At 40.6% G+C, this 14,379-nt stretch overlaps 1 protein-coding gene across 1 annotated transcript in view; it reads left to right on the plus strand.

Annotated features, from left to right (window-relative positions):
- The window catches only part of FNIP1 (folliculin interacting protein 1), an 89,809-nt gene that overhangs the window by 29,695 nt on the left and 45,735 nt on the right, over window positions 1-14,379 (plus strand). Inside the window, exon 2 of the mRNA XM_065410107.1 lies at window positions 10,144-10,270. Within this exon, the coding sequence (XP_065266179.1) occupies window positions 10,144-10,270 (127 nt within the window). The remainder of the gene's footprint in view (window positions 1-10,143; window positions 10,271-14,379) is intronic.

A 14,379-nucleotide genomic window follows, 5' to 3' on the forward strand; every position in this document is an offset into this window, starting at 1 on the left:
TTGCGATGGGGGAGATGCTGCAGAAAATCCTAATGTTGGAAAACTAATTCTGATAACTCCCTGGGTATCCTTGGTGCTAGCTAAACCCTTAAGTCTCCAGATACAGAGTAAAATTAAAGTGGGGCTCCTCCCAAATTTTTAAGGGTGGTCCCCACTGTGTGTTAATTTTCTACCTCTGCATATTTCCTACTTTTTCATAGTTCAAGATAATAAGAAAATTAATATGAGCTATTTCTACACACACACACACACACACACACACACACACACACACATCCATAATATTTTACACCTTTTGTCGCATGCTGAACCTTTCTGGATGTTTCACTGTCCACCCAATTCCAAAGATTTTGGGACAAATCCTGTAAACACTGAGCTTTTTGCTCTTGTGATGGTATTACCAAACAGGTTCCTTCTATGGCCAGGGGTTACCCCAAGAACAGTTATGAAACCTTGTTTACAGCTCTGAAGCTGGTCAGGATTTCTTAGCAGGTCTTATTACACATCTCCTGTTTCTAAACTGTATATTGCCATCCAATTGTCTTGACTGTTCCTGATTACTTGTAATCTTAATGAGCCTCTATAGAGCTTACAGTGCCTTCTTTGTTCCTATTGGAGATTGATGGTGGGGAAGGATGGAGGTTGCTAGAAAACATAAAATGTTTCTGTTTTCACTAAGCATGAAATAAACTTAAGTTCTGCACTATAACTGTGTATCAACAATCCAAACCTGTGCAATAAATGTGAATAATTGTAGGCATCATTTTTGGATTTCCAGTATAAAGCAGGCACCCTACACTGTTTAAACCTTTAAAGGCCTTATTTTAATAGTGAATCTAAGGCAGAGCTGGGATGAAACTAAGGCAGAGCTGGGATTGGCTGGCAGGCTCATTGCAGATCCAGGTGGCATATACTGACAGCTCTGGGTCACATGATGGCTATTAGTGCTTGCTTTTCCACTCGCCTGGCTCAGCCTGTCAGCCAGGGTTGGACTGGAGCATCCTGCAGCTTCCAAGAATGTCAAGGGGGAGGTGTCTGAGAGCAAGCTGCTTTGTTTTTCTCCCCTCTTCTTCGATCAGTCTGAATTCCTGACAAATGTGGATCGTGGGGGCTTAGAACTGCAGTTGCCAGGGGATTCTGGTCATGAGGCTCAACCCATATTGGATTCGCTAAAGAAGAAGGATAGATTTAAACTGGCATGTACAGCCTACGTTGACTGCCAAAGCAGCACTTAGCTATCAAATGAATTAGACTGATCTTCTGTCCTCCGCAGTAATACACTCGAGGAACTGGAAAAACAGACCATGTTTACTTTAGTAAAGATCCTGGACTGGGCAGCAGAATGGAAGGACAGGAGATTGGTTATGAAACTATAGGACAGTGTAGATGGATCCTTGTGCAAAAGCCCATATTTTGCTTCAGGGATCTGCTTTCTTTAAGGCTGGTTTTATGATCCGGTTGCCAGGATTAAGCTTTTTGCATTGCAGCATGGAGAGTCTTTTGTTTGAGTTAAATTCAGACCTCTCAATATGTCACCTGACAGTCTTGTGGTTTTGGATGAATATGGCTCATTGCTATTATTAACCTGGGTTGGCAGCTGGGCATAACAGGAGTTTATAGGGATTTTGAAAAGTGGAACTGCTTGGGGGACAAAGATGCTTCCCAGGTACGATAAATACTCACATTATTGAAATTATTTTAACAATTTGGTTATTAAATATCTTAACAATAGATTTGCTGCCGTAACACTTTCTTTGTAGAAATGTCATGCTTTCTAAAATACATATAGTTAATAATGCCTATAGCTGTATATAGAGTGGCACTATTCTGCATTTTAAAAATACCTTAAATTAATGTCATCTGCTATAATTTTGCAAAGGCTAATGCTGATGTGCTAAAATAATGAAGTGTTGTGTTCAGTGCTAATGAATTTACTCTAGAGGGACTATTCTTGCTTTTTGTGTGTTTTTTTTATATATTACAGAGTGGTTTTCCAAAAGAACACATTAGGGAAAGTCTGTGTGTGTTTGTAAATCCCCTAGAAACTAAACAGGTGTTTTCTGGAATGGCATGCATTAAATATGCCCCAAAATCTGTTTTGAGGAATTGCTAGTGTTGACTTTAAATTTTTGATTGCTGGAAGTCAAGTTGTAAAGATGGTCAACGTATTTAATCCTTTTCACAAACCCTCTAGGGTATTTGTTTTCACAGTCTCAAGATGATTTCAGGTTAACATGTTAATTATAATATGGTTAACCAGTCTATACTGTGTCTTTATATTCTGTGTACTTTTGCTCGGGGGCCCACAAAGAAGAACTAAGTCCACATTTTAAAAAGGCATTTGGAGTGTATTGGCGTTTAGAGTGTGAATTAGGCATCCCAGTGAGAGCTGAATGGATAAACAGAGGCAAGTGACTAACAGGTGGGAGTTAAAATTGAAAACAAACTGAAGTTAGTGTAGGTTGCAGTTAGGGAATCAGACAGCAAGTTAGAATTTAGGAGCCAGTAAAGGTGGAAACCAGCTGAAGTTTAGGTCCCGGTATACTGTACAGAGTGCAGAACGTCTGACTGCTTTCTATGTGACCAGTGGTACAGTATGTGCACAGTGCAAGCAACTCAAGGATCCCAGAGACTGGCTATTACAGTTACTCAAAGTGAGGATTGCTAAACTGGTAGATCAATGAGACAGATTTATAGATGTGACACAAAGCTGGCATTTGCAGCCTGCAGCTGTGCCCTTCCTCCCTCCAGGGTTGGAGCACCACGAAATGTAAAAGAGCAGACTCAGCTTTCATTTACAAGAAAAGTCAGTTTCTAGCCCTCTTCCTCCTGGCAAGCCTTGAAAATGTAACCTTTTCAATCCAATGAATGGCTAGGGTTAAAAGCTTGTCAGTGATCCTGCATTAGAGATTATTAATGCGTCTGACGAAGTGGGTATTCACCCACGAAAGCTTATGCTCCAATACATCTGTTAGTCTTAAAGGTGTCACAGGACTCTCTGTTGCTTTTTAGAGATTATTGGTTATTCCCTGACAACCATCCATAGCCACAGACCCTTGATTGCTGGAAGATTCCAGACTAAGTTCACAGCTGTAGGAGACAGTGTCGACTAGGGCATTAGGGTAAGCTCCCTCCCAATCAGCTGACACTGACTGTGACCTTTGTCAAATCTCAGAATTGTCTCTGCGGGATTGGGCCGTACATCCTAAAATTCACCAAAATGAACACACAACCCTGCAGTGGCCTGAGACCTTTTAAGGACAACTGTACCTTGCAAAACTTTTCTCAGTATTGGTCCTGTAATTGCACTAGCAATGGAATCTGCTTATTTCCTTCCTCCATCTGCAACCATAAGGCCATATTATGTCACAGAAATTTAAGTAGACCTCCCTGCTAAAAACACCATGCATGCAAAGCAGTGGTATGAACTGGATTCCTCATTCTTGGATAATTCCTTTCATTTGCATTTCTGGTGTCCCTAGCAAAAATGGCTACATTAAAACTGGAAACACTGTCAACATACCACCTGTTACATACCTGATGGATTACAAATTAGTTGTACTCTTTCAGGAAGAAGATCTATGCGTCCTGGATAGTTCAACATACATCTGTATAAGTATAGTAGCAGTCAAAACAGTGAGTGAGTTACTCAGTTGTGGTGAGAAAATGCTAGAGAACATGGTATGTCCTCACTGCAAGTCCTGCATTCCATTTTTTTTTTTTTTAGTCACATCTTCTCAAAGGCATAGGAATGAAAAAGATCCAGGAGCACACAGCAAAAATGTCTGGAGGATTGTGGAGTGGGGAGTGGTAAAGGGAAGGAAGTACTTAAGTTGACAAGGGATAGAACAAGATCAGAGGTAATAGAGATAATGTAATGAATGGTACATAGAAAGCCAATAAGGTGCTCCTGTTTACTTTCCCCCATAATAAAATAACTGAAGGGCTCTCAAAATCAATAGGCAGCACATGTACACCTAATAGAAAGAATATATATTTATGTAACTTGTAGATAAACTGTGTAACTCTTTGCTGCAGGATATTTTAAATGCATACAGCTTAGAAAGATTTCAGAAATGGATTACACCTTTAGACTTAGAATCTAAGCTCTTCAGGACAGGGACAAACTTTTTGTTATATGTTTGTTCAAGACTTAACATAATGGGGTCCCAGTCCTGGACTGGGGACTCTAATCACAACTGCCATACACATAATAATAATACTCCTCTAAGAATAGCATCTGCAGGTAAATTAGTTAAAACCACAAGGGCTGTGAATCCCCATGCTTCAGAATGTAACTGATCACCAGCTGGGCCAAGAAAAAATATTTCCCCCCAGTACATAGCATTGTACCGCTAGCTGTGTTATGAAGCATCCGGCATTGGTCATCATCAGAGCGAGGGCACCAGTCGAGATGGACCAAAGTTCTATTCCAGTATGGCTGTTTCTATCAACATTCTAAAAAGGTGCTAACATGAAAAACATGCAGAACAGATAAGCTGCTGTAAACTATAAATATCATTTGCGTAGATGCTTTTAAAAATAGTTCGAAGTGATTCATCACTGGGCAGTTTTCATACCTATGGGTAACATGATGTTGAGAACAATAATTTGACTGATAGTTTTAGCTTGCTGTTTGGAGAACTGGCCATATCTTTGTTTAAAGAGGTTTGGCTTTTTGGTAATTTAAGTTACGGGTTTCTATTTATTTGGTGTCTTGATTAGTTTGCTCTGAATTCATTTGTACTTCCAAAAATGTTGTGTTAGTTATTAAAAAGTAACCTAGTAGTGCCCCAAGTCATTTAGACATGAAATCTTATTCAAGGTAAAATCTTTGCCAAGAGAGAAAAAACATTAAGGTAATTTCTTACTGTGGTGAAAAAGGTTCTGTTGATATTATAAAGAAGAACAAGGGGGCTTTGTGTGTTTCTAGTTACAGAAAAAAAATTGAACTTTTAATGGACTGAGGGAGGATTTGTGTGTGTTGTCTCATTTATTAAATCCATAGTGCTGCAGTATAACATCATCTTAAGATCACCCCATCACCCCCAAGAGAAATATTTGTGATAGCAACAAATGCTGTGTGTTAGAGGTGTGTGAGAAAATCCTTTATCAGAGGGAATTCAGAATGGTGACTTGTATACTGCTGAACAAATCTCAGCATTGGTGTTTTAAATAGTTTTGCAAACAAATTACATTCAATGGGATTCAAAGAGGGGAAAGGAAGAGCAAAGAGGATGTCTGACCATTGAATTTCCATGAGTGGATGTTTTAGGAATATTACTTCTAACAAGATTTGCAAACATTTGTGACTTTTTGAAAATTACTTTATTAGTTTGGTGATTCAGCCAGGTAGTATTCTGAGACTTGCTTATGCCCCCACTTCTTCCACCTTCAGTGCAGGAGCAGAAATGACCATGACATTTAAGGTGATGAAGTTAAAAATGATGCACCCAGTTGGTTGTGTTGTGTAGTATTACCCTTTGGAGAGAAGTCCATCTTTACGATCTAATTGCAGCAGGTTCGACTAACTTACTATGTGATATCTGGAAGTCTACCTGTAGAACCAAGTCATTCTTCACCATTTAGGGGCCAGGCTCCAGCACTTCATTGCTAAGATCTAAAGAAAATGACTTAAATTTTTGAGTTGCGTTTTAAAGAATCTGTTTATTTATATAACCTTTAAAGAGACTATTTTTCTCTTATTTCCCATCTTTAAACAGCCATATTCTTTATATGATTTGCTGATTATGGATGGGATTTTCAAAAGCTCCTAAATTATTTAGGTGCGTGTGAAAATCTCACCCTATATGAATTATTATTTATTTGAGGCCTATGGAAACTACAATAAAACCATCAGGACGGGTGCTCTGTGGTGCTAAATGAAATGGTCTATCCCATCTTCCTCTGTTGGTCCTTCAGTGAGGTCAGAATATGAAATTTGTGACATCACAGTCCTCTATCATGACAACAGACTGAGATTTCTTAAAATCAGCTCCACAGGAAGATCAAGTAGCAGCAGCTGGCTTATGCAGGAGAAACGTCTCATTAGCAAAACCAGTTGATTTTCACAGCAGTATTGGAAGGTTTAGACATGGCTTTCAATTAACATGAGTAGAACATCTGAGTCTAAATCCCCTAGAATGCTGTGAAAACCTCAACCAAATATCAATTACACTTCATAGTAAGGTACCATTTAAGAAAATAATATATACATATAGCTATATGGGTAGCTAAGGGAATGTATTTTCCATGAATCTTTCCTCTCGCTCTCCTTCTCCCCAAAGAAAAAGTTTTCTCTGCGTGTTACCATAATTTCCCCAAAGGTTGTTATGCCACACAAGTGAAATTGCCAGCAATAGAGGGGCATTATACAAGGCAGTCCTTTTGCATCCTTTGAGTCTCAGGTTAAGAGCTAAATGGTTTTGACAGCCTTGCTTGGGCCCTCTATCTTAGGTAGCCCCAATTACGGTAGTATTTGAGTGCCTCACCGTCTTTAATATATTGATCCTCTCAACACCCCTATGAGGTAGAGAAGTACCATTATACCCATTTTACAAATGGGGAACAGAGGCAAAGAGCAACTAAGTGACTTGCCCAAGGTTACACAGGAAGTCTGTGGCACTGCAGGGACTTGAACCTCAAGTCTCAGACTAGTGCTCTAACCACTGCACCATCATCTTCCTGTGCAATGAAGAGAATCCCCCACACTTTGGGAATACAGATGGGCAGATCCTTAGCTGTGTAAGTTTTTCTTTTACACCACTGACTGTCTGTCCCAGAGTATTGCCCTGCAGTATTTATTTTGGGAGGGCGCACTACATATAGCAGACAGTAGTTTGTATATTTTCTCCAGATGCTCTTTTTAGATGTCAGCCTAACAATACTTTACATCTGCTAAACAGGAGAGCAAAACTACTCTGTGTATCCTGTTTCCTGCTAAAATGTGTGTCTAAGCGTATGTCTACACTGCTATTAGGCACCCACTGCTGGCCTGTGCCGGCTGATTCGGGTTTGCGGGGTTCCGGCTCTGATATCCTCCCACCTCACAGGGTCTTAGAGCCCGGGCTCCAGCCTTTGCCCGGACGTCCACACTGCAATTAAACAGCCCTGTGAGCCTGAGCCCTTTGAGCCCGAGTGAGCTGGCACAGGTCAGCCATGGGTGTCCAATTGCAGTATAGACATACCCTAACTGCTGAATGGACAGGTGTGAGTTTGAGGGGCCAGCCTCCCTCTATTTACTGTCTGTCCTATTGAACCGTCTGCTAGTACTCTTCAGTTTCTTCTGATACAGGGAACACTCCAGTACTGCCAGAGAATATTTTGCAAGGCTAAAGCTGTGTGTTAGAGCTATATTATGTAACACAGATAACACTTAACTGGGACTATCACGAATATGATTTACAGTACACGTTGAATACTTGTATCAAGAAAGTTAAAGTGACATGTGCAGAAACGGAGAAGCAAACAGGCTTTTGTTATCTTGATCAAATATGTTGCAGAATGCAGCAAGGGTTTTATATTTAGCTTACTTTCCTCTTAGTGTGTAATCTGCTCTTGGAGCTTGTTATGAGCAGACTTTCCTGAACATCTGGAACGGTTCCTGCCCTTCTTTGCCAGGATAGTGAAGCGATTTCAAAGTCAAATGTCAGAAATACTGACTAATAGAAGTCCTGCTTTTATTTAAGAGAGAAGCAAATTCAAATGCATTGAAGGAGTGGGGCAAGTGAAAATAATGTTTTTGCAAGCAATGGATTATTATTATTACCTGTTTATAATAGTGTCAATGGCATAGCTCATGAGAATGGTTTCTAAACTTTCCACCCACTTTACCTAGGGGTAGGAGATGCCCCAGCCATATGTTCCTACTGGGGCTGTGAATGTGAGATTATCTACTGGCCTCGCCTCAGTAACTAGAGATTGGGTGTAGGGGTTTGGCTTGGGGCCAAACAATCCCAAATGTAGTGGTTTGGTGTCTATCTCAGTTAAATAACCCTCTTCTGGTGCAATCCCAACCAATAGTTGTGTGTTTGTGTGTCACAGTAAGTGACACTTATCCTCTCCCATGAAGCAGAGCATCACCAGATCTTGAATGGATTCTCACACCAGCTATCAGTCAGAACCTGTTTAGTGCTGCAGAACCTGCAGTGTTAATGGACCAGAATCTGCTGCTGCTGAAGTAATGGCAAAATTCCTATTGATTTCAGTAAGCTGCAGGATTGGGCCTGCTGGTAGGAGATGTAGGAGAAGGGCAGAGGACCAGCGTTGCTTGCAAGCACTGTACTCCGACTCTGTTGTGCCATTTTAATAGCTGTCCTAGCAAAGAGTAGTACTTTTTTTGTATAGTTTTCAGTTATTTAGCGGTCTGGTCTCCTTTTGAGGTATGCAGCTTTCATTGAGAGTAACTAGCTTGATGAGCATACACCAAGACAAGACCAGGCTCTTACACTCAAACCTCTGGACATCAACTTATTTCAGTTGTAAATTGCTCAAGTTTTCTCTTGTATTTTTTCCCTCTTACTGTTTGTTGCATAGTATCCTGTCTGCAGCTTCTCTTTTTCTCCTCTGTTGCTAAATTGTGGGGTTAAGCTGTTAGGAAATGGACTTCCTCTCCCAAGAGGCCCAGAGAACTGTATTTATTGCTGCTGCTTAAATTTCCCCCAGGCTGCCACTAATCTAGCAGTAACACTTATGAATTTCTTTTACAGATTCCTAGTATTTTTAGTTACTCCGTAATATAGGGTTGCCACCCATCCGGTTTTCACCTGGACAGTCTGGATTTTGGCTGGTGTGTCTTGGGTGCCATTTGTGTCTGTTTTTTTTTTTTTTTTTAATCTGTGAGGAAGAGGCGGAGCAGGAACGGGGCTTTGGAGGGAAGAGGTGGAGCAGGGGTGGGGCTTGGGCGAAGAGGCAGAGGTGGGTCCAGTTACCAGGCATCAGAAAGGTGGCAACCCTACCATAATAGTTTGGTTTTTTTTATTTGGATTGTGGAATCACAGTTCATGGCCTCCCTCTCTCTTTAGGCTGCAAAGCAAACTTTACTCCACACGCTAAAAATATAAATAACATTAAGTTTATGATGCAGCCGTAAAAGCAATACCATCTGTAGTAAGGTAAAAAGTACCCTGTGGACCTGACCCCTTGCAAGCTATCAATTTGCAGAGCTCACACTAATTTAAGTCACTGGAGTCCTGAATGCAGAAGGCTTGTAGAGGCTCACCAGGCTACGGGAGGAATTGCTGGGGATAAATGTGTCTTCAGGGGACCCAGAAAGCACAATCTCAATAAAGGCCCTGTCTAGTAACACCAGATCTTATAATGCCTATGATGGTGGCCCGAATTGTCTTTCTCTCTGCGTCGGAATGCAGCAGTTATAATAACTGGAGATAGGCCCAAGCCACATCCATCTGTAGACTGTCCAGTATTTGGGGTGATTCTAATCTAGGGTTTTGGTTTGGACCCATCTATAATAACATCACCAGAGTAATCGTGTTTTAACACAAACATTCTGTCATTTTTCACAGTGTTTTGGGCCCTTATAAAAGGGGAGGGTGGGTGGCTTCTCTGTGTGTTTCTTTTCAGTTGTGCAGTTAAATGCTGATGGATACTCAGCTTTGCCAACCCCAAGCATTAAAAATCATGAGGTTTGGCTTAAAAATCATGAGATTGGAAAAAAATGTTGGTCTCTTTATTTGCCTTTAGATTACTGAAGCTTTAGGGTGCACTCACTTTACGTTTTCAAACTTTTCTCTGAAACCATGAGGGATAAAAAATTACTACCACTGTTTTTTTTAATGAAAGCCAAGGTTCTCATGCAATCTCTTGATTCCAGCAGCTGGGGCTTTAAGAAAAAACACTAAAAATCACCAGACTCACAGTAAATCTGAGAGAATTGGGAACCCCTTGATACTATGATGAATACTGATATCAGCTGAGTTAAACCAGTTTACACCAGTGTGTGATTTGGCCCTCTATCTACATAGGCATGATGCTTGTCATAGGTTCAACATATTTAATAAATTGCCATTGCATGTACTGGATTTTATTTTTTAACAAAGTCAGGCATACAACAATTGTTAAAGGAATGATGTAATAACTCGTTGTGGTAATAGACACTTCTGTCCTTTTTGTTTTCCATTCAAGCTGGCCTTTGCCGGAGTTTGACCCAAGTCAGATCCGACTGATTGTGTATGAGGACTGTGAAAGAAGAGGGCGAACTGTCTTATTTGACTCCAGCTCTAAAAGAAAAACCGAGGACGTATCCGTGTCGGTGAGCATTGCTAATCATTTAATTGAAACTTGATTACAGTATATTGTATATCTTTTAAAAGTAGCACAAGATTAATACGTAAAATGCTTTGTATATATGTTCACATTTCAAACATAAAGATCCACATTATGCTATTTTAAAATAAATATTGTGTTGCAAAGTATTTGAGCTTCTGTGATTCCCTGCAACAGTGGTCTTTTTATTCGTGGACTTTTTAACCTTTTCTTTCAAAGAGATGTCTTGCTTTCTTTGGCCTGAGCAATGCCATGTATGGTGACGGAGAGGCAGTGGAAAATTTCTTCTTCTAACTATTGTACCAGCTCTTTGGTGGAAAGTCACTTGAAAACTTTATCTTTTTGGTTTTTCCTTTCATCAGTGGAATGAACTGCTGTTTATTGATCTGTGAATTTGCAGTGTAATTGCTATAGCAGGATGAAGGAGGATGTTCTTGGGGGTAGGCACAGGAAAGCTGAGCTCTAGGCCAGCATTACCATAGACTATCTGTGTGAATTCTCTCTGAACCTCATTTTCTCTGTTTTGTAAAATGTAAAACGCCTGCAAAGCCATTAAGATCTTCAAATAGAAGTCATTATCTGAGTGCAAATTGGTGGTCATGGTTAGTTTTGCATTAGGATCTCACATACAGCTAAGTTCTATAAGTGGGACAATACAATACATTACCACAAAACCCCTGTCTTCACTTCAGGTTTGAAGATGGTCCCGCCTATTGAAACCATGCTGCTTCTCATCCGAGTTCTGATTGCCGGCTACCTCACTCTAACTCTGGGAAGTAATTTGTGTGGCTTTGGGCATGAACTTTCATGACTTTCATAGCTGAATACATCAATTTTATATCCACAGTTCAAGACCTGGATTTCCTTGTTCTTCCTGGGAATTTAGGTGTTAGGTACTTAACACAAGCTTAATTGCCGTAACAGTAGCAAGTGCCACTGCGAAACAGACCAATTTAAATGTCCAAAAGTACATAACCAACAAAATATATATTGGATCTGCCTGTGGTATTGCTGTGCTAATTAAGCAAAGCTTTGTGGCAGTCTGTAATAGGGACCCCCTTGTCCTATTCCTGTTGATTTACTGGAGTCCTCAGAGCAGATCTAAAAAGTGTCTCTACTTACACAGCCAATTTTCAATCATTATTGGTTTCATTACAATACATAGTTCAGCATGACAGCTTGGTAGCGACAGAGTTCCGTTAAAAATAGACTTGTTTCACTAGGGTGACAAGCATCTGAAATCACATCACCACAATCTCTACTTTTTATGCCATTTCTTAACAGGGAAGAAATAGGAGGTAAGGATGCAGGGGAAAAATTGTTCCCAGCCTGCAAATCTGGAATGCCCAGTGCTAGCCACTTGTGACTTCATTTATTTTATTGTTGGTCACATTCTTGGTATTTGAAAGGGAATTTATGATGATGCATTTCTTGCCACTTTCCCCAACTTTCAGTCTCACTTTAATGAAATGATTCCGATACTGGCCATCTCATGCAATCTTCCTTCTTTCAGCAAATCTTTGCAAGAGTTATTACATTTTGCAGGTAAAAATGTGCACAACAATCCTTAACTCAGCATGTTGCTAGTGCAGTACAGACTTGTATAGTTACTAGTACATATTGGAAATTTTCAAGGAATTGTGTTGGTTTGATTTTTCTCTCCCATTTATTATGATTTTAACAAGGACACTCCCTGCATATATAAAGTTAGATCTTGGCTCTAAGCACATTCCAAGGCACTCTTGCCCTTTTGCAGTAAGACATTTGTGTGGGATGGGCGCTCTCCGCTGTGAAAGAGTATCTGTTAACTGCCTCTCCAAAGGCAATGTCCTCTGCTTTTTCCCTGGATTTCCTAATATGATTAATACCTCTGTGCATTTGCAAATACACTAAGGGGGAAGATTTGCAAAAGCACTCAGCACTGGCCCAACTGTTCCTATTCAAGTAAACTGAGTTAAGCCATTGTTGAGTGATTTTTGAAAATCCCACCTTAAAGCAGCATGTTATCATAGAATGCCTCTTTTTAATATGTAGCTAGCGGTGTAAAAATTGTATATCCCTGATTTTCTGCTGTGTGTGAAAAGTGTAATGCAACTAAACACAACGATGATTTAGTAGTAGTGTGCTTGCAGCAGTCCAAGATATACTCAGCTGTCTTTTGTCTATGCATAATCCCCTGCATATATCAGAATTACATCTGATGAACCAAGGGTGAATGTAGCTCAGTCAGTTTAAACCCTATAAAGGGATGATATGGTTATGAAATGTAAAGCACACCTTGGCTTCTTTTCCAGAGAGGCGTGTATTCCAGGCAGGAGAATTTGGTTTAAATCAGTCAGTTGGATGGATGCTTGGCTTTAAATTTTGGTTAGATGAAGAATTTAAAAGCTGACCCTGATGGTCTTAAATTGTCCAGCAAACCAGCAGTATCCTCTTCTAGTGGGATCTAATCTAACATTACTGGACATCCTAATAACGTTTTTTGTGTGTGGGAAATGTTTATATATCAGAAAGAATGTCTGATGAAATCCTTAAATAATTCTCTTTTGCCTCTTTGCCCTCTGATAATCCAAAAAGCCAAATAAATGAGATTTTGGAATGCTCACAACAGAATTACAGTGAAGGCTAATGGGTGATAACCTTCCATCTGAGGTACCATATGATTGCTGCTATGCTAGATGACTTGAGGGGAAGAAATATATAAACGTTGTATGTTAAAATTTGCATTTGAATGAGGAATTAACTAATTGCAGACATTGACTTTGCAGTCTGAGGTCTGCATAACGGTCTGCTTTCACCCTACAATGCAAAAATCCATCGTTCTTCCTTGGCTTTACAGGATTGAGAAAATTAAGACTGTTGAAAGAAACAAATGGAATACAAAGAAAGGGACAAATAGACACTCTCCCTAATGAGTGACTCTGTGTGTTTTATTACTTTGGGATCATAGTACAGCTGATGGCCATGGTGAAAACTGCCTATAGTTCAGTTTGAAGGAGAGTTGTTACTTTTCCAGGGTCTTATTGGGTACGTCTACACAGCAAAAAAAAAAAAAAAAAAGGCCTGTGGCCATGGGTCTCAGCGCCCAGATCAATTGACTAGAACTGGTGGGGCTCACGCTACAGGGCTAAAAATAGCCCTGTAGACTTTCAGGCTCTGGCTGGAGCCTGGGCTCTGAAACCTGGCAAAGGAGGAGAGTCTTGGCGCCTGGGTTCCAGCCTGTGGAAAGATCCAATCCCAGTGACCCTGTTGATCTCGGTACCAACAGCCATTTGACAGCCATTAAGAGGGAGACTCCACTTGTCTGAGACAACCAAGTCTCTTGAATATTTAAGCTTCTACGGTACCAGATGGATTTGCACAGGCCCAATGTCTACCCTGTCATTTTTATTCCTGCAGCACAAACCCGAGTCTGTTGATCCGGGCTCTGAGACTTGCTGCTGCAGGGTTTTTTTGCGGTGTAGACATACCCCTAGAGGGTTAAACTTCTGTGGTAAGGCTGAGAAGGGGCCGCGTGGCAAGGACTGTGCAGGCTGCAGGAACTGAGAATGTTGGCCGAGCAGTGTGCCAGGCATTGTCACTTAGATGTGAGATCCACGTTAGACAGCTGTGATGCCTGGGCACTTGGCGTGTAGGACAGGGCAAAGTGACTTCCTTTTGTGTATCCTGTGCCTTTTTTGGTACTAGACACAACAGGTTCTTTCCCAACTTTATGTCCCTACTGATTAGTCAGCCTTCTGTATCCAGGGGCCTTACACAATTCTTAGGTACTGTGCTGGAATTAATTGATGACTATTCTCTTTCCCTACGAGCAGCAGAAAATTAGACAAGGCTTCTTCCACTTTGGTTTTGCCAGTATCTCAGGAGAAAGAGACTGCCCTTTTCAGCATTGTGACATCAGATCATGAGAAGATGTATCAGAACAGGAATCATTTGCATACAGAGTACATGAGGGCAGAGTGTGATGAAAAGTGCAGACATTACCAACGCCTTAACCAAATAGCCACACATAACACCTACATCATTCACATGTTATCAGTAGGGCCCTACCAAATTCACGGCCATGAAAAACGCGTCACAGACCGTGAAATCTGA

The sequence above is a fragment of the Emys orbicularis genome, chromosome 8 (assembly GCF_028017835.1).
Source record: "Emys orbicularis isolate rEmyOrb1 chromosome 8, rEmyOrb1.hap1, whole genome shotgun sequence".
Lineage (NCBI taxonomy): Eukaryota > Metazoa > Chordata > Testudines > Emydidae > Emys > Emys orbicularis.